The sequence below is a fragment of the Trachurus japonicus genome, chromosome 22 (assembly GCF_045865225.1).
Source record: "Trachurus japonicus isolate A0001 chromosome 22, Traja_1.0".
In the NCBI taxonomy this organism is placed as follows: domain Eukaryota; kingdom Metazoa; phylum Chordata; class Actinopteri; order Carangiformes; family Carangidae; genus Trachurus; species Trachurus japonicus.
In genome coordinates, this window is record NC_140928.1 from 12,090,296 (window position 1) to 12,109,543 (window position 19,248).

Sequence of the window (19,248 nt, forward strand, 5' to 3'; positions counted from 1 at the left end):
GTAAGTAATCATCCTCTTCTTTTCATCCTGCTACTTGTCTTCTTCTTTATCAGACCCTCAGCTGATATGGCCGATGTGTGTTTACAGAGTTTATTTTCAATTTATTAATCATTTGTGTTCAGAGACAAAAATATTAAAACTTGATCCGACTGGTCTTTAGGTTGTTTTTGCTTATTTCTATTTCTCTATCTTCTACTGATGTGTTATGTTTGTTGTTTCTGTGACGCTCTCTTAATTCATGTTTCTCTTTTATACCAGACATTTCTCTCTCTCTCTCTTTGTTCACTCTTCTCTCTCTTTGTCTTTCTCCATGCAGTGCAAAGGCAGCAGGGTTATGCCAGCCTGCAGGATGAGGCGGTGCGAGTGTTCAACTCTCTGCAGGAGATGGAGACTCTGGCAGACACGGTGCCCATCATTCAGGGCATCCTGCAGACCTGCCAGGACCTGCGCCCTCTCAGGGATGAGGTACTGGATTTGAAAAACTAAACTTACTTTTTTTTTCTCTAGTCTCAACAGAAAATAGGTTTTATTTTGACAGCAGAGCCAAAGAAATAAAAGTTAAAAAAAAACAACTCATACTAAAATTGAAACTGTAGAACTAACCGTAGGCTATATTGTTTAGTATTATGTTAAGTATTACCAGTATTGCAGGCAGTATTTTTTATTTTTTTAACTTTTTATTTTTCATTTTTCCACAAAACAAAACAAAACATTCACTGACATAGGACCCTATGAATTGAAATACAAGTAAATAAAATGGCGTAAAAATACCATAAAGAGAAATCGCACGGAGAATAGATATTTGCACCAAAGGGAGTAACAGCAGTACAATATCAATCCTAGAGATACACGACAGTCTTATAATAACCCATATTCCTCCATTAGTCCTCCAAATAGAGAGTAATACAGTTCCACCTTTGTTCAAAAGAGTCCATTTTCATCTGACTACAAGTTGTAGACTTGTAGTCATTCGCTCCATTGAGTAGACCCTTTTCAGTCTCTGTACCTACCCACTGATTTATGGTCGGTGGTTAACAGTTAACAGTTATAATTTTCTTAGCAATCAGTAAAAGTATCCATAACATGTATCTTTGATCTGCAGGCAGTATTTTTCCTTTCAAATATTCTAGTGTTTTATTTTCAGATTTCTCAATTCTCCTCCATATTTCTGTTTTTCAGGTTTATTGTCAGGTGATCAAGCAGACCAATCATGTGCCTCAACCTAACAGCCCAGCCAATCGGGCGCACTGGCACCTGCTCACCTGCATGAGCTGCACGTTCCTGCCCAGTCGAGCCATCCTGCGATACCTCCGCTTTCACCTCAAGAGGTCAGTGTGTGTTTGCATGTGGTTTGGACACTGCTGTATTGGAGACGTCATTCATAGAATGAATGTGTATGTGTGTGATGTGATTTTAGGGTACGTGAGCGCTATCCGGGCACGGATATCGAGCGCTACGCTGCTTTCATCGGGGAATCCCTGAAGAAGACCAAGACTCGTGAGTTTGTTCCCTCTCAGGAGGAAATCGCCGCCCTGCTGGTGAGACAGGAGATGAGCACCACCGTTTACTGCCACGGAGGAGGCTCCTGCAAGATCTCCATCAATTCTCACACCACAGCTGGAGAGGTAACCATCAGAAAACACACACACAGACACTATCGTATCACACAAACACATGTGAGGGTTAATACCAAGGCCTTATTTGTACATTTTCCTCTGTATTTTTATCCGTCATGTAAACTTAAGATCCAGTTCGAGACCAAACTGTCACATTTCAGAGTGAAAACTGATGTGTATTTTGACGTTGCTGCTGCAGGTTGTGGAGAAACTGATCAGAGGTTTGGCCATGGAGGAAAGCAAGAACCTGTTTTCACTGTTTGAACACAACGCCTGCACAGACCGAGCCTTGGAGAGCAGAGTGATTGTGGCAGATGTTTTAGCCAAATTTGAAAGGTATCTAATTTAATTATTCTTAATCTATAAACACTGTACTAGCACAGATTGAATTTGTTTCGTGGGGTTAAAAATCATAATGAATTCTGATTTAGAGATGCTTCAGCTGGTCAGTTTTGCTGTTTTGGTTCATGTTTATGGGCCTGGAGGTTCTACTTGATCCTGCTCTGTGTGTGTTTTCCAGACTGGCAGGTAGTGAAGAAGAGGAGGAGGAAGGAGAGTGGAAGCTCTACTTCAAACTGTACTGCTTCTTGGACGTGGAGAGCATGCCTAAAGAGGGAGTGGAGTTTGCTTTCATGTTTGAACAGGTGAGATTTACTCCAACATTGAGAATAGGTAATAATTACTGCAAAACTGAGAATGATGATCTCATTCTCAGTTTTGCAGTAATTATTACTTCCCTCTGATAAAAGACAACTGCACCATGTACTTTTGAAGGATTTCTGAAATCTATATTGTTTTTATAAATCGAAATAGATAATAAATCAGAAAACTGATTAAGATTGAGATAAATCATTGATTATTCTGTAGTTCTAAGAAAAAATGTTTTAGTAAGTTGCACAGAATACTGTATGTAATTATAATGTCATTAAATCCATTAGCTGAAGGTGGAAAATGTGTTGCGCTCTCTTTCTCTCTCAGGCCCATGAGTCTCTGATAAGTGGTCACTTCCCGGCCTCTGAGGAGACTTTGCAGCACCTGGCTGCTTTACGTCTCCAGTATCTCCATGGTGATGGGGCAGGCCGTGCTGGGTGGAGCCTGGGAACCGTTTATCCGATCGGACGTCTCCGCAATCGCATCCTCCACTCCACCAAGCCGGGCGTAGGGGCTGCAGGTGGCGCTGGAGTCGGCGGAGGAGCTGTGGCTGAAGCGAAGGGCTTGGCCGCCCTACAGAGCAGCGTTGCTGCGGGGACGGAGAAACGAAAGACCCCCAGCTTCCTGGACGGGACCCTGAGGAGGAGCTTCAAGACTGGTTCACTGAAGAAACAGAAGGTTACTTTGAATTCACCTTGCATTTCTATTCTTAAAATCAAAACAATATTTTGCTGTTTATTCTAATGTCTTGTTTCTTTGACTATCCAATATCTCCCCGACGACCGCCTGACTTCCTGTTGTCTCAGGTGGAGGAAGAGCAGATGTTGGAGATGTGGGTGAAAGAGGAGACCTCCGCCACAAGGACCAGCGTGCTGGAGAAATGGACCCGGCTGCAGGGAATGCCCCAGCACCAGGCCATGCTTAAATACATGAGCATCATCAAGGAGTGGCCTGGATACGGATCTACTCTGTTTGACGTGGAGGTGAGACGAGAAGGAGAAGAGAGGAGCGATGGTGCAATAGGCTGTAAAATATTGTCTTTTGAAATCTGACCCTGACCTTCCCCTTCTCTGGTGTCTCTTCAGTGTAAAGAGGGTGGGTTCCCTCATGACCTGTGGCTCAGTGTCAGCGCTGACAACGTGTCTGTGTATAAACGAGGTGAACCCAAACCTCTGGAGACCTTCCAGTACGAACACATCACCTTCTTTGGGGCTTCGCAGCCCTGCACCTACAAGATCATCGTGGAAGAGAGGGAGATGTTCTTTGAGACTCCGTTGGTAAGGGCTCATCATTTATTATTTACCTTTTATTTACTTTCTTCTTTCATGTGATATTTCATTTTTCTTTCATCTATATAACTTTTTTCTACATTTTAGCTCAAAATATTACCTAGTAAATGTGACTATGATCAAAATTGATTGAATTTGAAACATTTGTGAGGCAACAAAGTCAGAGGGGATTTATCCTCTGGGGACCATGAATGTCAAAATTTCATGTCATTCGTCCAACTCTTCACATACAATCTCGCTGTCCTGTTTTGGTTCTCCCCACAGTAACACAAGCCATGTTTACATGGACACAAATAATCGGAACAAAATAGGAATAAAAGCGTTGATTGGAAAATTTTAATCTGAACAGGCTCATTCGGAAAGAAGCTTTTCTCCGATCAAGATGGGTGGTTTATGCCGGTCCATTTTCGGATCAAGATCCATGTAAACAGTTAATCTGATCAAAGTAGTCTCTGTTTTTGACCTTCATCCACTGGCTACTGTTCGTTTTTTTTTTGTTTTGTTTTTTTTCAATGAACCGTTGCTGTTATGCGAGGGTCCTGCTGTAGCCGACCCCCTCACATAGATGCAGGAGAAGTATAAACTGCTGTGCTTGCAGTTTAATTAAAGAGAAAACCAGAAACAACAGTTAACGTTTGCAGCACACGATATAGGTCCATTGGGTCATATTGTGTACTGTTTTCAACAAATTGGACCAGCACAACTACACTGTGCATGTCACAGTGAATTTATTCTGATTAACTGCTTGATGCATGTACACACAAGTTTTAATTGGATCAATTTCTATTTTGTGTCCATGTATAATCAGATTGTAGAAAAACTGCACATGTAAACATGGCGTGCGATGTGCAAATTGATTGATGTTGGTTCCTCTTTAGGTTGGAGAGATCACCAAGATCATGAGGGCTTACATCAATATGATGGTGAAGAAACGCTGCAGCATCATGTCAGTGACCAGTGTCACCAGTTCCTGGGCCAGGTGATCGTCCAACAACCAGTCAGAGCCTTTGGTTCGTCCGGGGGCAGCACAACGCCTCGGCCCTGCTGCATTGGTTGGTTGGTGTTGATGGAGTCAGTCGCAGCAACCAGCTAATCCTCGAGGCTGAATCAAGAGTGGTGGATGATGAGCGCTGAAAGCAAAATGGGGGAAGAGTGGACACAGAAGCCAAACTGCATACTCTGCAACTGGCCCTGGGGTCTATTTAAAAATGAGCATGACAAAGAAAACAACCTATGTTTTGGGACGGTACTTTCAAATACATAATCCTCCGGTCGTAGTCCTGCATGTAGATGTTCAAGCACAACTCCACAACTTCTCTCCGCTTTCCTCTCCGGACAAACAGATCTCAGTAATGTACAAGCACAACTCAGCCGCCCCGTCTGTCCCAGGTGGCCCCCCCCCGTTCCCCTCCAATGCACTGCCAGACAGAAGAAAGCCACACTCTCTCAGTTCAATTTCTTTCTCACTCCTCCAAGTTCAGAGTCTCTCTCTTTCTCTTCACGTGTCCTCACTCCTGCTGTATCTTTATTTGCTGTTGGTATTACGTTACGATGCTGAATTCTTGTTCTTGCTTGCTTTCTCTCTGTTGTTCTCTCTCTCTCTGTCTTTTATCTGTAACATCAGCTAGATTTGCATTCGTTCGTGACTGAGAAAAAGGACTCCATGATTATTCCTCTTCTTCAGGGCCACAAAAGGCAAAATAAGCTCTGTGCCCGACATTAGTGTTCACTTGCTCACTCGTCAGTGCCACCGTGTGGCCACAAGAAGACACCGCAGCCAAAGGAAGTGGCTTTAACTATTTCTGAACAATATCAAATAGATATTCTTGAGAAGGAAGAAGAGTAGGGGGTTTTGCTTGGTAGGCTCTTTGGTCACGTTTAACCTGACAGAAAGAGTCTGTGCATGGTCAACAGCCTCGAGTGGCTCTGTAAAGAGAACAATATCAACCACAATAGTATGAGACAAAATGTTTCCCTATCTACGTCTACATGTAATACACACTGCATAAATTTACTGTATATTCACATACATGTAAACAAACTGAATGAACATGTATCGTTTTGTACTGTATATCACACAATATAAGAGTTATTATTGAATTTTCGGTGGTCGCTGCACTGTACAGTATATAGATGCCATACTAAATGAAATGTGAACACCTCTTGTGTACAAATACATGAAAGTGAGTGGTGGTGATGATGACCACTGTATGTCTGAAAATGATGCCAACCCTGTACATCGTTCACTGGCTGTGCCATTAATTTGACTCACAGAGAACCAATCAGCAGAAACACAGACTGTAATGAGACTGACTGTTGCGACGGCCATGTTTTCACAGTGTTTTGACAAATTTATCATCGTTGTCATCTGTGGGACTCGCACTAAAGAGCATCAACCGGAGCCATAAAATATTGTATATCTGTGTCTGCTCATGCTAGTCTCACCTTTTCTGTTACGGAGGAGATCAGTGACTGAAAACAGTAACACATAAAAGCTCCAGTTTGTCTGTGTTTCCAACCTGTTTATGATTATGTGACTTTTATTACCGATACTACTCATATTACTGTATGCCCCCTGCTATCTTAACCACCCTAAAGTGCTGTGTTGGGAATGCTGCTGTGTGTGTGTGTGTGCGTGCGTGTGTGTATGTATGTTATTGGTGTAATCCAAATGGTTGGAAAAGAAACGGGAAATGGGAAAAGTGTAATTTTACTGAGTGTATTCCTTGGAAATAAGATTTATTTACATGACTAACCTTTGCAGAGAACGATGTTGTGGTTGTGAATTAAAGGGAAAAAGCATGGGATCTCAGGGGAGGGGTGGGGGTTATTTATTTCCTAATGTATTGTATGTATTGCAAAGTGTGTTTGGGGAGGATATTGTATAGAAAATAAGACAGATTTTTACAGTCTCAGAGAAGAAGGATCAGGTAAGACACTGTGAGGAAATGGGCTCGGAAGTGGTTTAGCTGTGCACTGGGAATGCCGACAGTTATCACTGCTTTGTGTGTATGTGTGTGTGTGTTTTTGGACTGAAATAGAAGTAACTGCTCTGTCAACATCACCTGACAATGTGGCACTGCAGGTCCACGGCAGCATCCCCTCATGTATAACACCTCTAGAGGACAAAGACGGTGTTCTTCTCTATCAGATGTCCAGAGGGAATATTTGAATAACATGTAAAAAAGAGAGAAAAAAAACTGTCCAGTATCACAACACAGATAAAGTTTCTGAACTATATCAATAACAATTCCAGTCTTTGCCCTGAGGATGGTTATAATTTGCTGCCTTTCAACACCAGATGTTTCAGTTTAAATTATGTTCCTGACGGTGAAATTGTCTGTTGTTTATCTGGAGTGCTGCATTCAGGGCCTAGCCAGGATTTTAGAAATCCTGAGGTCATGAGTTTTAGACCCTCAGCTTCTAACCTGATCCACAAATATTTTAAATACCAGTTTGGTTATCTCATATCTTGTCTGTTGGTCAGTTGATGATCCACACATTTTAATTCCAGATGTGGTCTGCTTCTAAAATCTGCTTTCAATCAAAGGTGTTTTATGGTCTGTACCTCATAATGATGATAATAATAATGCTGAATTGTTCATTTATTTGACCTGAAAGTTAAAAATAATAAGTTATCCGCCAAATTTCCAGTCTTTGAATGAGCTCCCCTCACTGTAAGTGCATGACCTCAGTGTTTTTAATGTGGCTATGGCCCTGACTACATACACACAACCCACTGGGATCCTGCCTGTAGAGGTAGAATAAGCAGAACTAATGAAGAGGTTCCACTTTAAACTTTTGGTTATTTTAGTTTTGGCTAAAATGAGTACAAAACTAGTAGAGAGTCAAGTTTATAAGCCATAATTAATAAGGAACCTCGAGCTGCCTGTTCTAATTATTCTACTTCTATGGTCCTGTCTGTCACTGATATTACACTGAGTAGGAAGAAGTTGCCCCGTGATTGATGGACTGTGATCGGTGTGTTTGCTGAAGAAAACAATAAACTGAAGTTTAAAGTATCTGATCACAAATCAGTCTTCAAGGGCAACTTCATCACAAAGGGTCCTGTTATCAGCCGCAGGCGGCCAGAGTGGGGCCCCTTCTTATGTTATGCTTATTATCATCATTACATATTAAAAACGTTGTGCTTGTTTAAAAAAAAAAGAGAAAGAGAGAGATATGTGTGTTGTTCTTTTTTATTTGTAACTGGCTTTACAAAATTATGCTTTAATAAATTATTGGAAATTGTCCTCTATTTAACGTTTTGTGTGTGAATTTATTTTAATGGACCGATACAAGCAGCGGAGGAGAATACATTTTTCTCACAATTAGAGGTATTTATTTTCATTTAATTTTAATTTCCATTTAAAATGTACATGTAATCTTTTTAGCTCTGATGTAGGAGATCACTGACAGGCAAAAAGGAAGATGGGAAAATGTTGCAGTAGGCCTATAAATAGCGTGCCAAATTGATATTGAGTGAGTCTTGTCACATGAGTAAAGCAATGCAGCTTGAGTTTTCTAGCTGAACTAACTTGCAAGCTTTACCAAGGAGACTGTTCATTTCTAAACTTCTTTGATGATCTTATATTAGGTTTTGTTTTGGCTCAAATATCACTGTAGTGTCCAAAAGTCTGAGCTTGTGAGTTTTTGAAGGAGCCACCTGGACCCCAAGCTGAGATACTGGACTAAACTACTCAGCTCAAACACCTTTATGTACACCTTTTACAACAGAAAAAGGCTGCAGTGCAGTAGCCTACCACTGTAACAATGTGATTATCAGCTGTTGGAGAAGGAGGAGAAATAGCAGCAAAAGCAACAAAGAAACCTGCAGTAATAAACAAGTTAACTGTAGGCTAAACACCTGTGTAGACATGCAGGGCCTTGGATGTCTCTGATGCCTTCAAATCTTAGATAAACACTGACGTCATCATGTATTTTGTGTGTCTATAAATTAAGCACTTATCAAAGCTGCTCGATAGAAAATAGTGTAGTAAAAAAGTACAATGTTACCATAAAAAAGTGGTTTTCTAAGTAGCATTTCCTTCGCTCTTCACTACTCACAGGAAAAACACGCGCAGACGCACGCGCGCACCTTCCCCTCCTCTCGTGCTTGGTGCGTAACGAGTGCGTCAGGATTCTTTGCGTCCTGTTCCTTCTCGGCAACTTCACGGCTCCACTTCTCTTCACCGTCGAAACGTTTCCTTCTTTCCTCCACCGCCGTGTTTCAGGAATCTCTTCTCGGACGTAGAAGCCAAAATCTGTGGAGAAAAAAAACACCTTGTGGAATAATCTGCGAATGGGGGGGATGATGGATTTGCGGATTTTACTCCCCGCTCTCCTACTCGTCTTCGGTTTGGCGACAGTTTTCGCCCAGACTTCCGCACCTGCAAAAGGTATACGAGTGGGAATCAATGGCTCTGTGGTAACTGAGGAAATAATGGCAGATGAGAGTGTTTTCTGATATTTATTGAAACGCTTTATAACTTCATGACTTGACTTTAATCTTATGTAGAAAAGCGAAAAAAAAAAAAAAACTTTCACCATTGAGATTTTTTTAGAGCATTTTTTTTTTTTAAATCACTGGATGACTTTTTTTTTTCTAATTTAGACAGTATTGTTTTTACCTTATCTTGTGTCCTAATAATTTCTGTTAACTAATAGGAACCAAAATAGGACATCAAACAGCAGCAGAACAACTTTATTGAACTTTACTTCCTTTGTTTTTTCTGGCACAGAACATTGTGGACAGTTTTTGGCTAAAAAACAACAACAACTCTAGTTTGATCTCATAGAACAAACCTTCAAAGCAAGATCCACAGTCATATTAGTAATATCACTGTCTCTGTTGGTTTCACATCTCTTTGTATTGTTGAAACCTCTCAGCAGGAACAACACGTCTCTTTTCAGTTCTCTCTCAACAGCCCTCAGGAACTTAGAGGACCAGCAGAAGTAAACAAACCCACCACACAAGAATGAAACCTAGTTTGTTTACATCTCAATCTAACAGATACACAATACAGCGACAAACCCAGGCTTTGTCCCACGTAGTCTGCTGATGATAATGTGACCGGGCTGAAGCCTGTGTGTGTTTATTGGGCTCCTGTCTCCATGGAAAATGTGCCCAGAGGATTAGCACTAGTTACAAAAACCACAGTGAGCTCAGACCTGAGGGCCTCATTTAATCTGCTCCTTTAGCCAATCTCCCTTTTGTTTAAGTCACTTGTACTTTTCCTTTCAAGGTAAAATGTGTGTTCACCTCATGTTGACTCCTATTTTCCTTTATTTTGATCTAACAGGGTGTGAGGCGAAAAACGGGACAAGCTGCGAGGAATGTCTGAGCAATGTGACGGTAAGTCCGTCCTGTGAGAAAGTCTTTTGTTGCTGCTGGGGTTGGTTTTAATTGTTTGTGAGTGTGTGTTTGAGTGCACATGATGGAAAAAGAAGTGTCCCAGGTGGAGGAGCTATAGCCACTGGCTCCTCCTCCACTTCCACCTCCACACCTGTTCGACTGGTTTGAGGAGTAACTGATCTGTCCCCCATCCACACCCTCCTCCGCCATGTTCTTGCTCCACATTGTTTCAGAGATAGACAGATAAATAGCTCAGGATTCAATGTTTGCTCAAATAATTAATGGATCATTGTGTGTTTGTGTGTTTTTTTTTAAATACAGTGTTTGTGGTGTATCACAACTAAGAGCTGTGTAACGTATCCAGTCAGGACCATCCTTCCACCCCACGCACTCTGCCCTCTCAATGATGCACGCTGGGGACTCTGCTGGAGTAAGACCACACACACACAATTAGATAACTTATAATGAGCATCTTTCCTGCAAACTCAAGGCAAGATAAATATAATGGTATGTTGTATTAAATAAAATACCTATGTCAACGCACTGACTCCATGACTCCTATGCACTCTGATTGAACATCAATTACTGAAGGAGAAACATATGATCAACCAAATGTCAGGTTTAGTGAGTTTCTCAGCTACATTTCTTCCTCTGGTGTAGGGTTTCCAGTAACTATTATTTTCATTATTAATCAAGTTCAATCTATCTGTTTATGTTCATCTTAAAAAATCAATATAATATGTTATGAAACAGAAAATCTAGTTTTTGACTATTCATATTTTTATTAAAATAAAAACTATTTCATGTTATTCCAAACTAATGAATTGCTCTTTCTGGCTTCTCAAATGTTTTTATATTTTTTGGCGTAGCTTTCACCATTTGGCCAAAACAGAGCTCCATTTCTGCAGCTCTAAGACAGTGTAATCCTTCCTAACTCTGTATTTCTGTCTCTGTCTGTAGTGAACTTCCAGGCGCTGATTATCACCTTGGCAGTGGTCGGTGGAATCATCATCATCGCCTTCTTCATCTGCTTGTTCTGCTGCTGCAAGTGTGAGAACTTTGGGTAAGTGTGAAGTGAGCTGTGGTTAACCTTGTCCGACCAAACAGGAACGCTGTGATGAAACACTCTCACCTCTTCCTGGTTACATGTAAAGACATTTTAAGAAGATCTACATTAATTTCATATCTACTTTCATCCAAGTAGAATTGTTTCTGCTCTTTATTGGCATCTATGCTTATAAGGTACTTACACAATGATGTTTAAGTTCAGGAAAAGGTTCCAACATTACTTCATATCTTCTGTTGCTTAAGGACTATTTACTGTAACCTTTCTGTTACAGAGTGTAATTTCCTGGCTTATTTTCATTATAGCCTAACTGATACATGCACAAAATACCATACACATGTTTGGTAACCATAGAGTAACAATATATATTTATTTTAAAAACAGCTATTAATATAAATACCAACTTTTAACTTTAAAGTTAAAAAATAATGGTTAATGGTTGAGTCCAGGAGAAGATCTCACTACAAGAAGACTGCCTTTGTCAGTCAACCATGTGTCAGTCTGTAGCTAAATACATTGCAAAGTGATGTGACACACACACATACCATGCACTTTCCCATGACCTAACTAATCACAATCTAACTTGGGTCTTGTGTTGTTTGTGCATCAGATCCAAAAGGTTTGAGGCCAAGATGGAGAGACAAGCCAATAAGACAAAAACCAAGCAGGAGGAAAGGTGAGGAGCATTGTTCTGTGCACGCAACACTGACTGATACACTATTTTAAGGCTGTGATTCTGGTTATTGTATTTAATATATCTATAATTTACCAGGAACCTTTCAGTGCTTAAAGGTGTGTCTCAAGAGACAGTGTGCATTTCCACAAGGTTGATCTGAATTTGCATTGAGTCTTACACTGGACAAGCCTGTTTGTAGACGTTTGGATCGCTGGATCCAGTTTTTTCAGTCAATTGAACATCTTGCTAATCATGAATTAAGGATTGAAACAAAGACCAATTCAGTCCTCTTATCAGGCTAAATCTGGACTTAATTCTCCAACACTGTGGCCTTGTGCTGTTGAGTAAAGCTATCAGTGAAACAATGCAGTTTGATCATTTACCCTTGTCACCACCTTGTCCTCACTAACACATCTCGATTTTCAGAAGCTACAGGTTCGTCCACAGCTTGAACAAAAAACTTCCTCACTGATGCTGTTTTGCCCTGATGTGTAGGCTATGTCCTGTTTTACCTGAATTGTATTACTACTTATACAAGGCCTCCAGCCTGTTTGTAGCACAACAACTGGTAAACTCCATTTACCAGTGGAAAACTGTCAGCCATCAAAAATTCACTTGTGCACATTTTGGGGATGTATTATATAATTGCAGAGTCTTCCTGCTTTCAGGTTGCCTCTCACTGTCTGTGTTATGTTGATGGTTTACAGTCCACAGTGTTCTGGACATACCAGCTGTCCCTGCTGCATTGTTCGTCACGATTCATATCAGTTTCCTTCAGAGTATAACACAAAAGCAATACCAATAAGAGAAAAATGCACACGTCATTCTGTTATCAGCCCAGACTGGTTTGTTGCCTCATGACTTTGGGGAGTGTTTTAGTGTGTAGAAAAATGTCCCGAATGTGCCGCTCATTAGAAAATGTTTTGTCTTTACAGGAGGACAGAAATGAAACAGAGACACGACGAAATCAGGAAGAAATATGGTGAGCGCTCACATTTGCTGACACTTTGTCTCTTAATTCCTATCTCTACACATTGGTACGGATACATGTTTTTCTGGTCCTTTAAAATAAAGCTAATTGTGGAAATGTGACTTTTGTAAGAAATAATGAGATTGAGATTTTACATATGATAGAAATTATTACAGGGATAGTTCAACAGTTCAGGAAATGCACTTATGTCATATTATACTGCCAGAAGCAGGTTAGCTTAGCTTAGCACAAAGACTGGAAATGGATGGAAAGAGCTAGCCTGTTTCTCCTGAGAGTAACAAAAGCTGCCTACCAGCACCAGAACCTCACATGTTGAGACCTCAGGCGATATGAGACAATGGAAAAAGAATTGGGTAACAATTTTCAGTGAAATGTTTGTGTTTTATTAAATGAAAATTAGCAAAGTATTTTTTTATTGTGAATAAAAAAACTAAATAATCTACCTCTTGGAACAAAACACAACACTTTTATTAACCAAAACCATACAATTTCTTTAAACCAGTGCATAACATCAATGTTTATTTTATATTTTTCCAGGTCTTAGTGGGCAAAACCCATACTCCAAGTTTGCATGAGAGCACCAGTGAATGGACATTTTGCACCATGAACCCTCTGTTTTTCCTGGAACTCTTATTGTTCACAGTCAGAGCAACAATGACAGACCGTCTTGTGGGTTGTTAGTGAAGACGTGAAGTGAAAATTAATGTAAATTGTTAATAAATGTTGGAATAGTGACAGTAGTTTTGTATCAACAGCCTCTAGTGTCATTCAGCCAATGAACAGTAATGTGATGTTCACTGTAATGATCCAAGAGGCTGTGACCAAAGGTTAGACCCATGTAGCAGCAGTGTTCCCCAAGACTATAGTGGTCTATCATGTGGCTCCTATAGCATCAGTCTATTTGTGCTATTTATCAGACTGAGTATATTTTTACAGTGGGGAAAGACTACTCTTTGTGAGCTGAAGAGTTATTTTGTTTTGCCTAATAAATCTGTTGCATCTGTAAATCTGCTCTGAGTTGCTGCTGAGACATAGAAATGACCTATTTTTGTACTTGGTGTAAATTTTCTCTTTTCTTGTATCAAAATGACTAATTATTCTGAAATGTAGAGCTACTTGAAATGTTCTGTTTTTTGTAACATATAATAATTAGATCATGGTCATTCTTCCGCATCAAACTGAAATCTTTATCCTTGCACAATAAATGAATAAAGAATTGATTAACTTAATTTGTGTGTGTTGAAATGTAATTCAATCTATTATACAAATTATACAGGACACAAAGGCCTCACACTGACATTCTGCCAGTGGCGATGTATATTAAGTTGGTTTAAATTAAAAAAAGAAAACTAGATTTAGGGATCATTATGGATTAGCCTAATAGAGACAAGAATAACCTGCAGGTTTCTTCAGAACAAAGGTCAAAGGTGAACTTTTCCCACTGTAGATGTTTGGGCTAATTTCTAAATTATAAGAAATTACAGCAATAAAAATTATCAAGGCAGTGATGGTTTTGTACAATATTTGACATTTATGAATTAAATTACTGATGTGAACATGTTCTACAGCTGAGCTAGCACACAATTACATATTACATTGATTAGTAGTTGAATTCCATTTACCTTAAAAAAACAAAAACAATGATATGATTTCAGATCTGGACGTATTTTAACATTTGCAACACAGTTTCTGAATACCATTCAAACCAGTGTTTGAATCCAAACAGCCTAGATTGCCTAGATTAAAAACATTTCTCTTTTCACATGCTTATAGCTGAGCTCTTTTAAGAACTTAAAACTGTATCTATTTTCTTTTCTTTTACTTTTATTTGCTCTTGCTTTTAACTCTGTTTTTAGTGTTTTGTTTGTTTTTATTCTGTTTTATGCTTCTTCTTTTTTTAATGTTTTGTCTTTATGTAAAGCACATTGAGTTGCCTTGGTATGAAATGCGCTATATAAATAAAGATGCCTTGCCTTGCCTTGCCTTGCCTAGTTATAATGTTTGATTAAAATTACTTTTTAGGACAACATTAAAAGTTTTGTTTTTATATACTTGTTCTGGTTTTCTTTAGATTATCCATAAATGTGGTTTATATTTCCTACAAATACATTACAATTAAGAGTTTTTTTCATACAGGTTCATGGATTCAATTCTTCAGCTCGCGTGACCGAGGATTTTACATTGGTGCGCGCCCCCGTGTCAGCGCTCCCGCGATTTATGCGTCACGTGGTCCCCTCGCGTCCAATCGTTTATCTGCGACTGCGGTTCTAAGCGCGCGCCCGTCAGCGGTGGAGGAGACGAGAGGAGCGAAGGCGGCAGAGACTCTCAACAACCCGCAATTAACCGATTATTCTGAAAAAACCGTGACACAAAAACCAGCCGAGATGTCAGAGGAAAAACCAAAGGTAAGATATCAAAGCTCTCATAGCTCTGGGTTTTACAGCGGAGGCTCAGCCGAGCTCCTGCCAAACCATCTCTTGAGATGTGCAATCTAAAATGGCCTTGGTTTGCACGTTTCTCTGAATCGGCGCAGTGTTTGTTTCGCAAATGAATGAGAACCCGCACATCGAGATTTACATTTAGATGCGCTTATGCGACAAGCAGCGGACGGAAATCACAAAGGTTTTTGTCCCATTAACGAGGGCCTCGAAGATTGTGGGCAGAAATGTCAATTTACAGCATGATTGTCATTTGCGGATTTTTTTTTTCTTTGTCGAAACGGGACCACGTTATGTCCGCAACGCAGCAAATGCCGCAGCTGCAGCAGCTTACAAAGAGGCGCTAAAGAAGGTGACGCACTAATTAAAAAAAAACTAATACCGCCGTGTTGTATTTGCTGCTGTGAACGGGTCCTCGCCAGTTTTTGGCCACTGCACAACACAACAAAACAAAAACAGCTAGCAGCGTTAGCCGGCTGCTAAAGGCTGGCGTGCTGAACACTTAGCCTGGAGCTAATCATGCTAATGTTAGCGCTCAGTCTGTGACTGCCCGGGAAGCAACATATTGTAACCGGCCTACGTCTCCATGCAAGTTTTGGTTTGGTTAAAGTATTAGCAAAGTGGTGCCACATTATTCCTTCACCATACTGCATGGGTCTTTTATTGTGAAATTACTTGTAAAGTGACAGACTGTGTGTAGCTTGCAGTCTGGTTGGTAACTTACTTGGCTGGTTTGTGTCTCTTGAAAGCAGTGCTCTCACCTGTAATGTGCATATGACTTTAGTTTGAATCTCTTTAATGTTTGTTTTATCTGTGTGACTCTGGTTAACCTGCTGCTTTAACTCCTGTTTTTCATTGCTTGTGTCTCTGCAGGAGGGAGTGAAGACCGAGAACGACCACATCAACCTCAAGGTTGCGGGGCAAGATGGGTCGGTGGTCCAGTTCAAAATCAAGAGACACACACCACTCAGCAAACTAATGAAGGCGTACTGTGAACGACAGGTGAGCCCATAGTGCTAATGACAGCTTTTAAATTTCCTCCTCTCCAGCAATGTGTAATTATCGTGGATTTGCTGTAATTCCCTGCATCCAGCCTCTCCATGCTTCACTTTGCTATTCCTGTACGAAAAATCCTCTGCACGTGCTCTTCATGCCTGTTGTCTTGCTCCCTGCAGGGTCTTTCAATAAGGCAGATCAGGTTCAGGTTTGATGGCCAGCCCATCAATGAGACGGATACACCTGCACAGGTAAAGACACTATGATCTATTCACCATAATATGAATACACTAGAGAAATAATAGCCTTAAATGATTATTTCTTACATTTAACTCTTGCATCACTGGTTATTGTTTACATTTACTAACTGGGACCTTTGACCCTCTGCTCCCCACAGCTGGAGATGGAGGATGAAGACACCATAGATGTTTTCCAGCAGCAGACGGGCGGGCTCTGCTAAGTCCTCCCCACCTCATTGACGGCCACCCTCAGACCACACCCTCAGCCACCTTCACTGTCCCTCCCCTCTTCATTGCCCTTCTCAGCCTATTATTATTATTATTATTAATTATTATTATTATTATTATTACTTAAGTTTAAAGATGTCTGTCATGGTTTTTCGTCAGGTGTGGGAGGGGCGGCTCCTCAGCTGTTTATGTGCTGTCTCAGCCAGGACTGAACTTTTGTGTGTGTCGACAGTCTGCTCGCCAATCAGGACAACAATTTCCTTCTGGCACTGCAGGCTGTGATTGGACCAACAGTGCGCCACAGCTGCTCCTGGTTTGTCAGTGCTTCTCGTTCACTCTCCAGTGAAAGCTTAGTATTAGTTTGTCACGGTTTTCATCCAGCGGGGTTGAATTCAGGGCTCTGCAAGATTTTTTTGCCCACGGTTCACAGTCAGTGGGAATGAAAATGGTTTTTGAAATGGAAGCACGATCTGAACTTAATACACACCCGCCTTCCATTTCACTTCGCTCTCTTGTGTGTTTTTGTCTGACCAGTGACTCCTGCTCTTCTGTCAAAAATGTATTTTAATTCTCTCTGCCTTTTAGGTGCTTTTGCTAAAGAGTTCTGCAATGTTTTTTGTAATTTTTTTTTTTCTTTTAAGAATTGACACCCGAGGGATTGGGATTGTTTTTTCTTTTTCTGTACAGAAGTATCAGAGTGGATGTTAGATAAATGTTGTGGGGCTTGGACCAATACTCCAAAGACCGAACTTCTGTTTCATATTTGCTGTACTTGGATCACTCTTAATGCAAACTATAAGGTCAGAACTGTCAAGATTTTAAGGGAGTTTGTATTTCATTAATGTTATTTGCTTCTTTGACTGCTACTAATTGAGGAAGATTCTTCAGGGTCTTTCTGCCATACAGACTAATATTCAGTCATCTCCTGTTCAGTCATCGGGGAGGGAAATCTAATTCACACCACTCTGCTGCATCCTTACTCGGAGGTTGTCGGGGTGTGGCTGTGTAAAGATGATCTCTTGATGTGGAATACACAACTTTCGTTGTCTTTCCCTGCTTTCTGAACAAGTGGGCCAATGATCAGTCCGTATGGTATACTTTACAGGCTGCTCTGCTTGTGGGTTTTCAGGTTGGGCTGTGGGTGGCAGTGACTGGGAGATGCTTCCATAGTGTTGCTTTGGGGTCAGTTGTGTCATCTCTGTATTGTCCTTGCGAATGTAGGCCGATGGGACAGCTGATTCCAGACGAGCATTGAAGGAGCCTCCAGTTTGAGCAAGGATATGCGTTTGTCATGCATTTTGAGAACACTTTTCTCCACTTTGTCACCTGTTGAGGTTATGTTTTGATGTGCATAAGGCAGACGTTGCAGGCCATTTCTTTCCAACCAAGTGCAGTTTTGAAAACTGAAACTATCGCAAGTGGTGATGAATGTCTCATATTTTGCAGTTAAGTTATGCCGTTTGCATATTGGGAGGGCAGGGAGGTCAACTGATGGAGTTTGGGAGATAAGTGTTCTGTACCCACAAGGCCCTGTTCTTCATACATGGATAACCAAGTTGGCTTCGTTTTGATTGATGGTCTGACATGACATGAGCTTGGATTTTTCAGTTCAGGATAAATGTGACAGTTTGTCTCTGAGCTCGAAACCTGTAAAAGCGCAAGCTCCTGCATCATGAGTTGGATCGCTCACAACCTTTTTTTTTTTTTTTTTTTAACTTGCCAGTTTTACTTTCACATAAAGCTGCACCTTTCTTAAAAAGCACCAATCCATCAGTATTGTTACAGCTGAAGAGGTTTTTTAAGTCAAATAGTCAAACATACTATAAAAAGTACAACAAAATAAATCCAATGTAATTGAGAAGAAAGGAAATAAAGATACCATACCACTAAAGCACCTACATTTGTAATACCGACTGGTTCCTTTTCTTGAGGTGACAGTATCTGAGGAGCTGTAACTGGCCTCATGGATTTAATGTTTTAATCTTGCAGATATTTTCCCATATGTGGTTGGAGCACAGTTATCGAGTCAAACAAATCAGCCTGCCACCAAGTCGCTAACATGAGCTACACTTTGTATGTATGTTTGAAGAACAGGGCCCAAGTCTTGTCATGTTATTTGTTTCTCTACTGATTTGTACATTGTTTGTGGTCTTTTACTACTGTATACAATAAATATAGTTTGGTACTCAGATTTGCTGCCTGAAGCTTCATTATTTTTGACTAATTTTGACCATTGTTACATATTTTACAATTATCCCTGAGGGTTTCTTTAGGTTGTAGAGGGAGGTAAAAAGTAACAAAGCTGTGTTTCATCCATGTTTTTCCCCTATCTGTTGTATTGATCCTATGAATTAAAATATACTGCCACTTGTAAGAGCATGACTGTCACTGAATTATATTTAGTTGGCATATGGCCTGGTATGCAAGATAAGGTTTCAATTCCTCCTGTGTCCCAGCCTTCTATAAATGTATGTGAAGCACTTGACTGGAGTCATGCGGCCTGAATAGCAGACTAACTGTAGAGGACAGTAGGTGGTGCCACTGAGCCGTTATGACATAAGACTTCTGGTTTGAGTTAATTGTGCCTTTTAAAACCATACTCACCACAGACTTGTATAAACATCCACTATGCCCAAAACAAACAAAAACACAGATTCAGTCCAACATAATGCATGAACATGTAGAAACGTACACAGTTTTGAC

General features: G+C 40.5%; 3 protein-coding genes across 4 annotated transcripts in view; all 3 read left to right on the top strand.

Annotated features, from left to right (window-relative positions):
* Window positions 1-6,235, top strand: part of myo10l1 (myosin X, like 1) — a 53,938-nt gene extending 47,703 nt beyond the window's left edge. For both annotated transcript variants that reach the window (XM_085766933.1, XM_085766932.1), the window contains 9 exons: window positions 317-465; window positions 1,180-1,328; window positions 1,418-1,625; window positions 1,816-1,952; window positions 2,137-2,260; window positions 2,595-2,945; window positions 3,074-3,250; window positions 3,353-3,544; window positions 4,435-6,235. In XM_085766933.1, coding sequence (XP_085623059.1) covers window positions 317-465; window positions 1,180-1,328; window positions 1,418-1,625; window positions 1,816-1,952; window positions 2,137-2,260; window positions 2,595-2,945; window positions 3,074-3,250; window positions 3,353-3,544; window positions 4,435-4,539 — 1,592 coding nt within the window. In that variant the 3' untranslated portion in view covers window positions 4,540-6,235. The remainder of the gene's footprint in view (window positions 1-316; window positions 466-1,179; window positions 1,329-1,417; window positions 1,626-1,815; window positions 1,953-2,136; window positions 2,261-2,594; window positions 2,946-3,073; window positions 3,251-3,352; window positions 3,545-4,434) is intronic.
* A 2,458-nt stretch (window positions 6,236-8,693) lies between these two features.
* On the top strand, window positions 8,694-13,873 carry LOC146963619 (pituitary tumor-transforming gene 1 protein-interacting protein-like). The gene is made up of 7 exons (XM_085767802.1): window positions 8,694-8,955; window positions 9,859-9,911; window positions 10,233-10,341; window positions 10,872-10,974; window positions 11,588-11,653; window positions 12,589-12,635; window positions 13,182-13,873. Exons 1-7 carry the CDS (start codon window positions 8,859-8,861, stop codon window positions 13,217-13,219), a joined length of 513 nt encoding a protein of 170 aa, XP_085623928.1. The 5' UTR covers window positions 8,694-8,858; the 3' UTR covers window positions 13,220-13,873.
* Window positions 13,874-14,897: 1,024 nt separating this feature from the next.
* Window positions 14,898-18,736, top strand: LOC146963620 (small ubiquitin-related modifier 3). Its single transcript, XM_085766705.1, has 4 exons — window positions 14,898-15,049; window positions 15,956-16,084; window positions 16,258-16,329; window positions 16,476-18,736. Exons 1-4 carry the CDS (start codon window positions 15,029-15,031, stop codon window positions 16,536-16,538), a joined length of 285 nt encoding a protein of 94 aa, XP_085622831.1. The 5' UTR covers window positions 14,898-15,028; the 3' UTR covers window positions 16,539-18,736.
* Window positions 18,737-19,248: the final 512 nt, after the last annotated feature.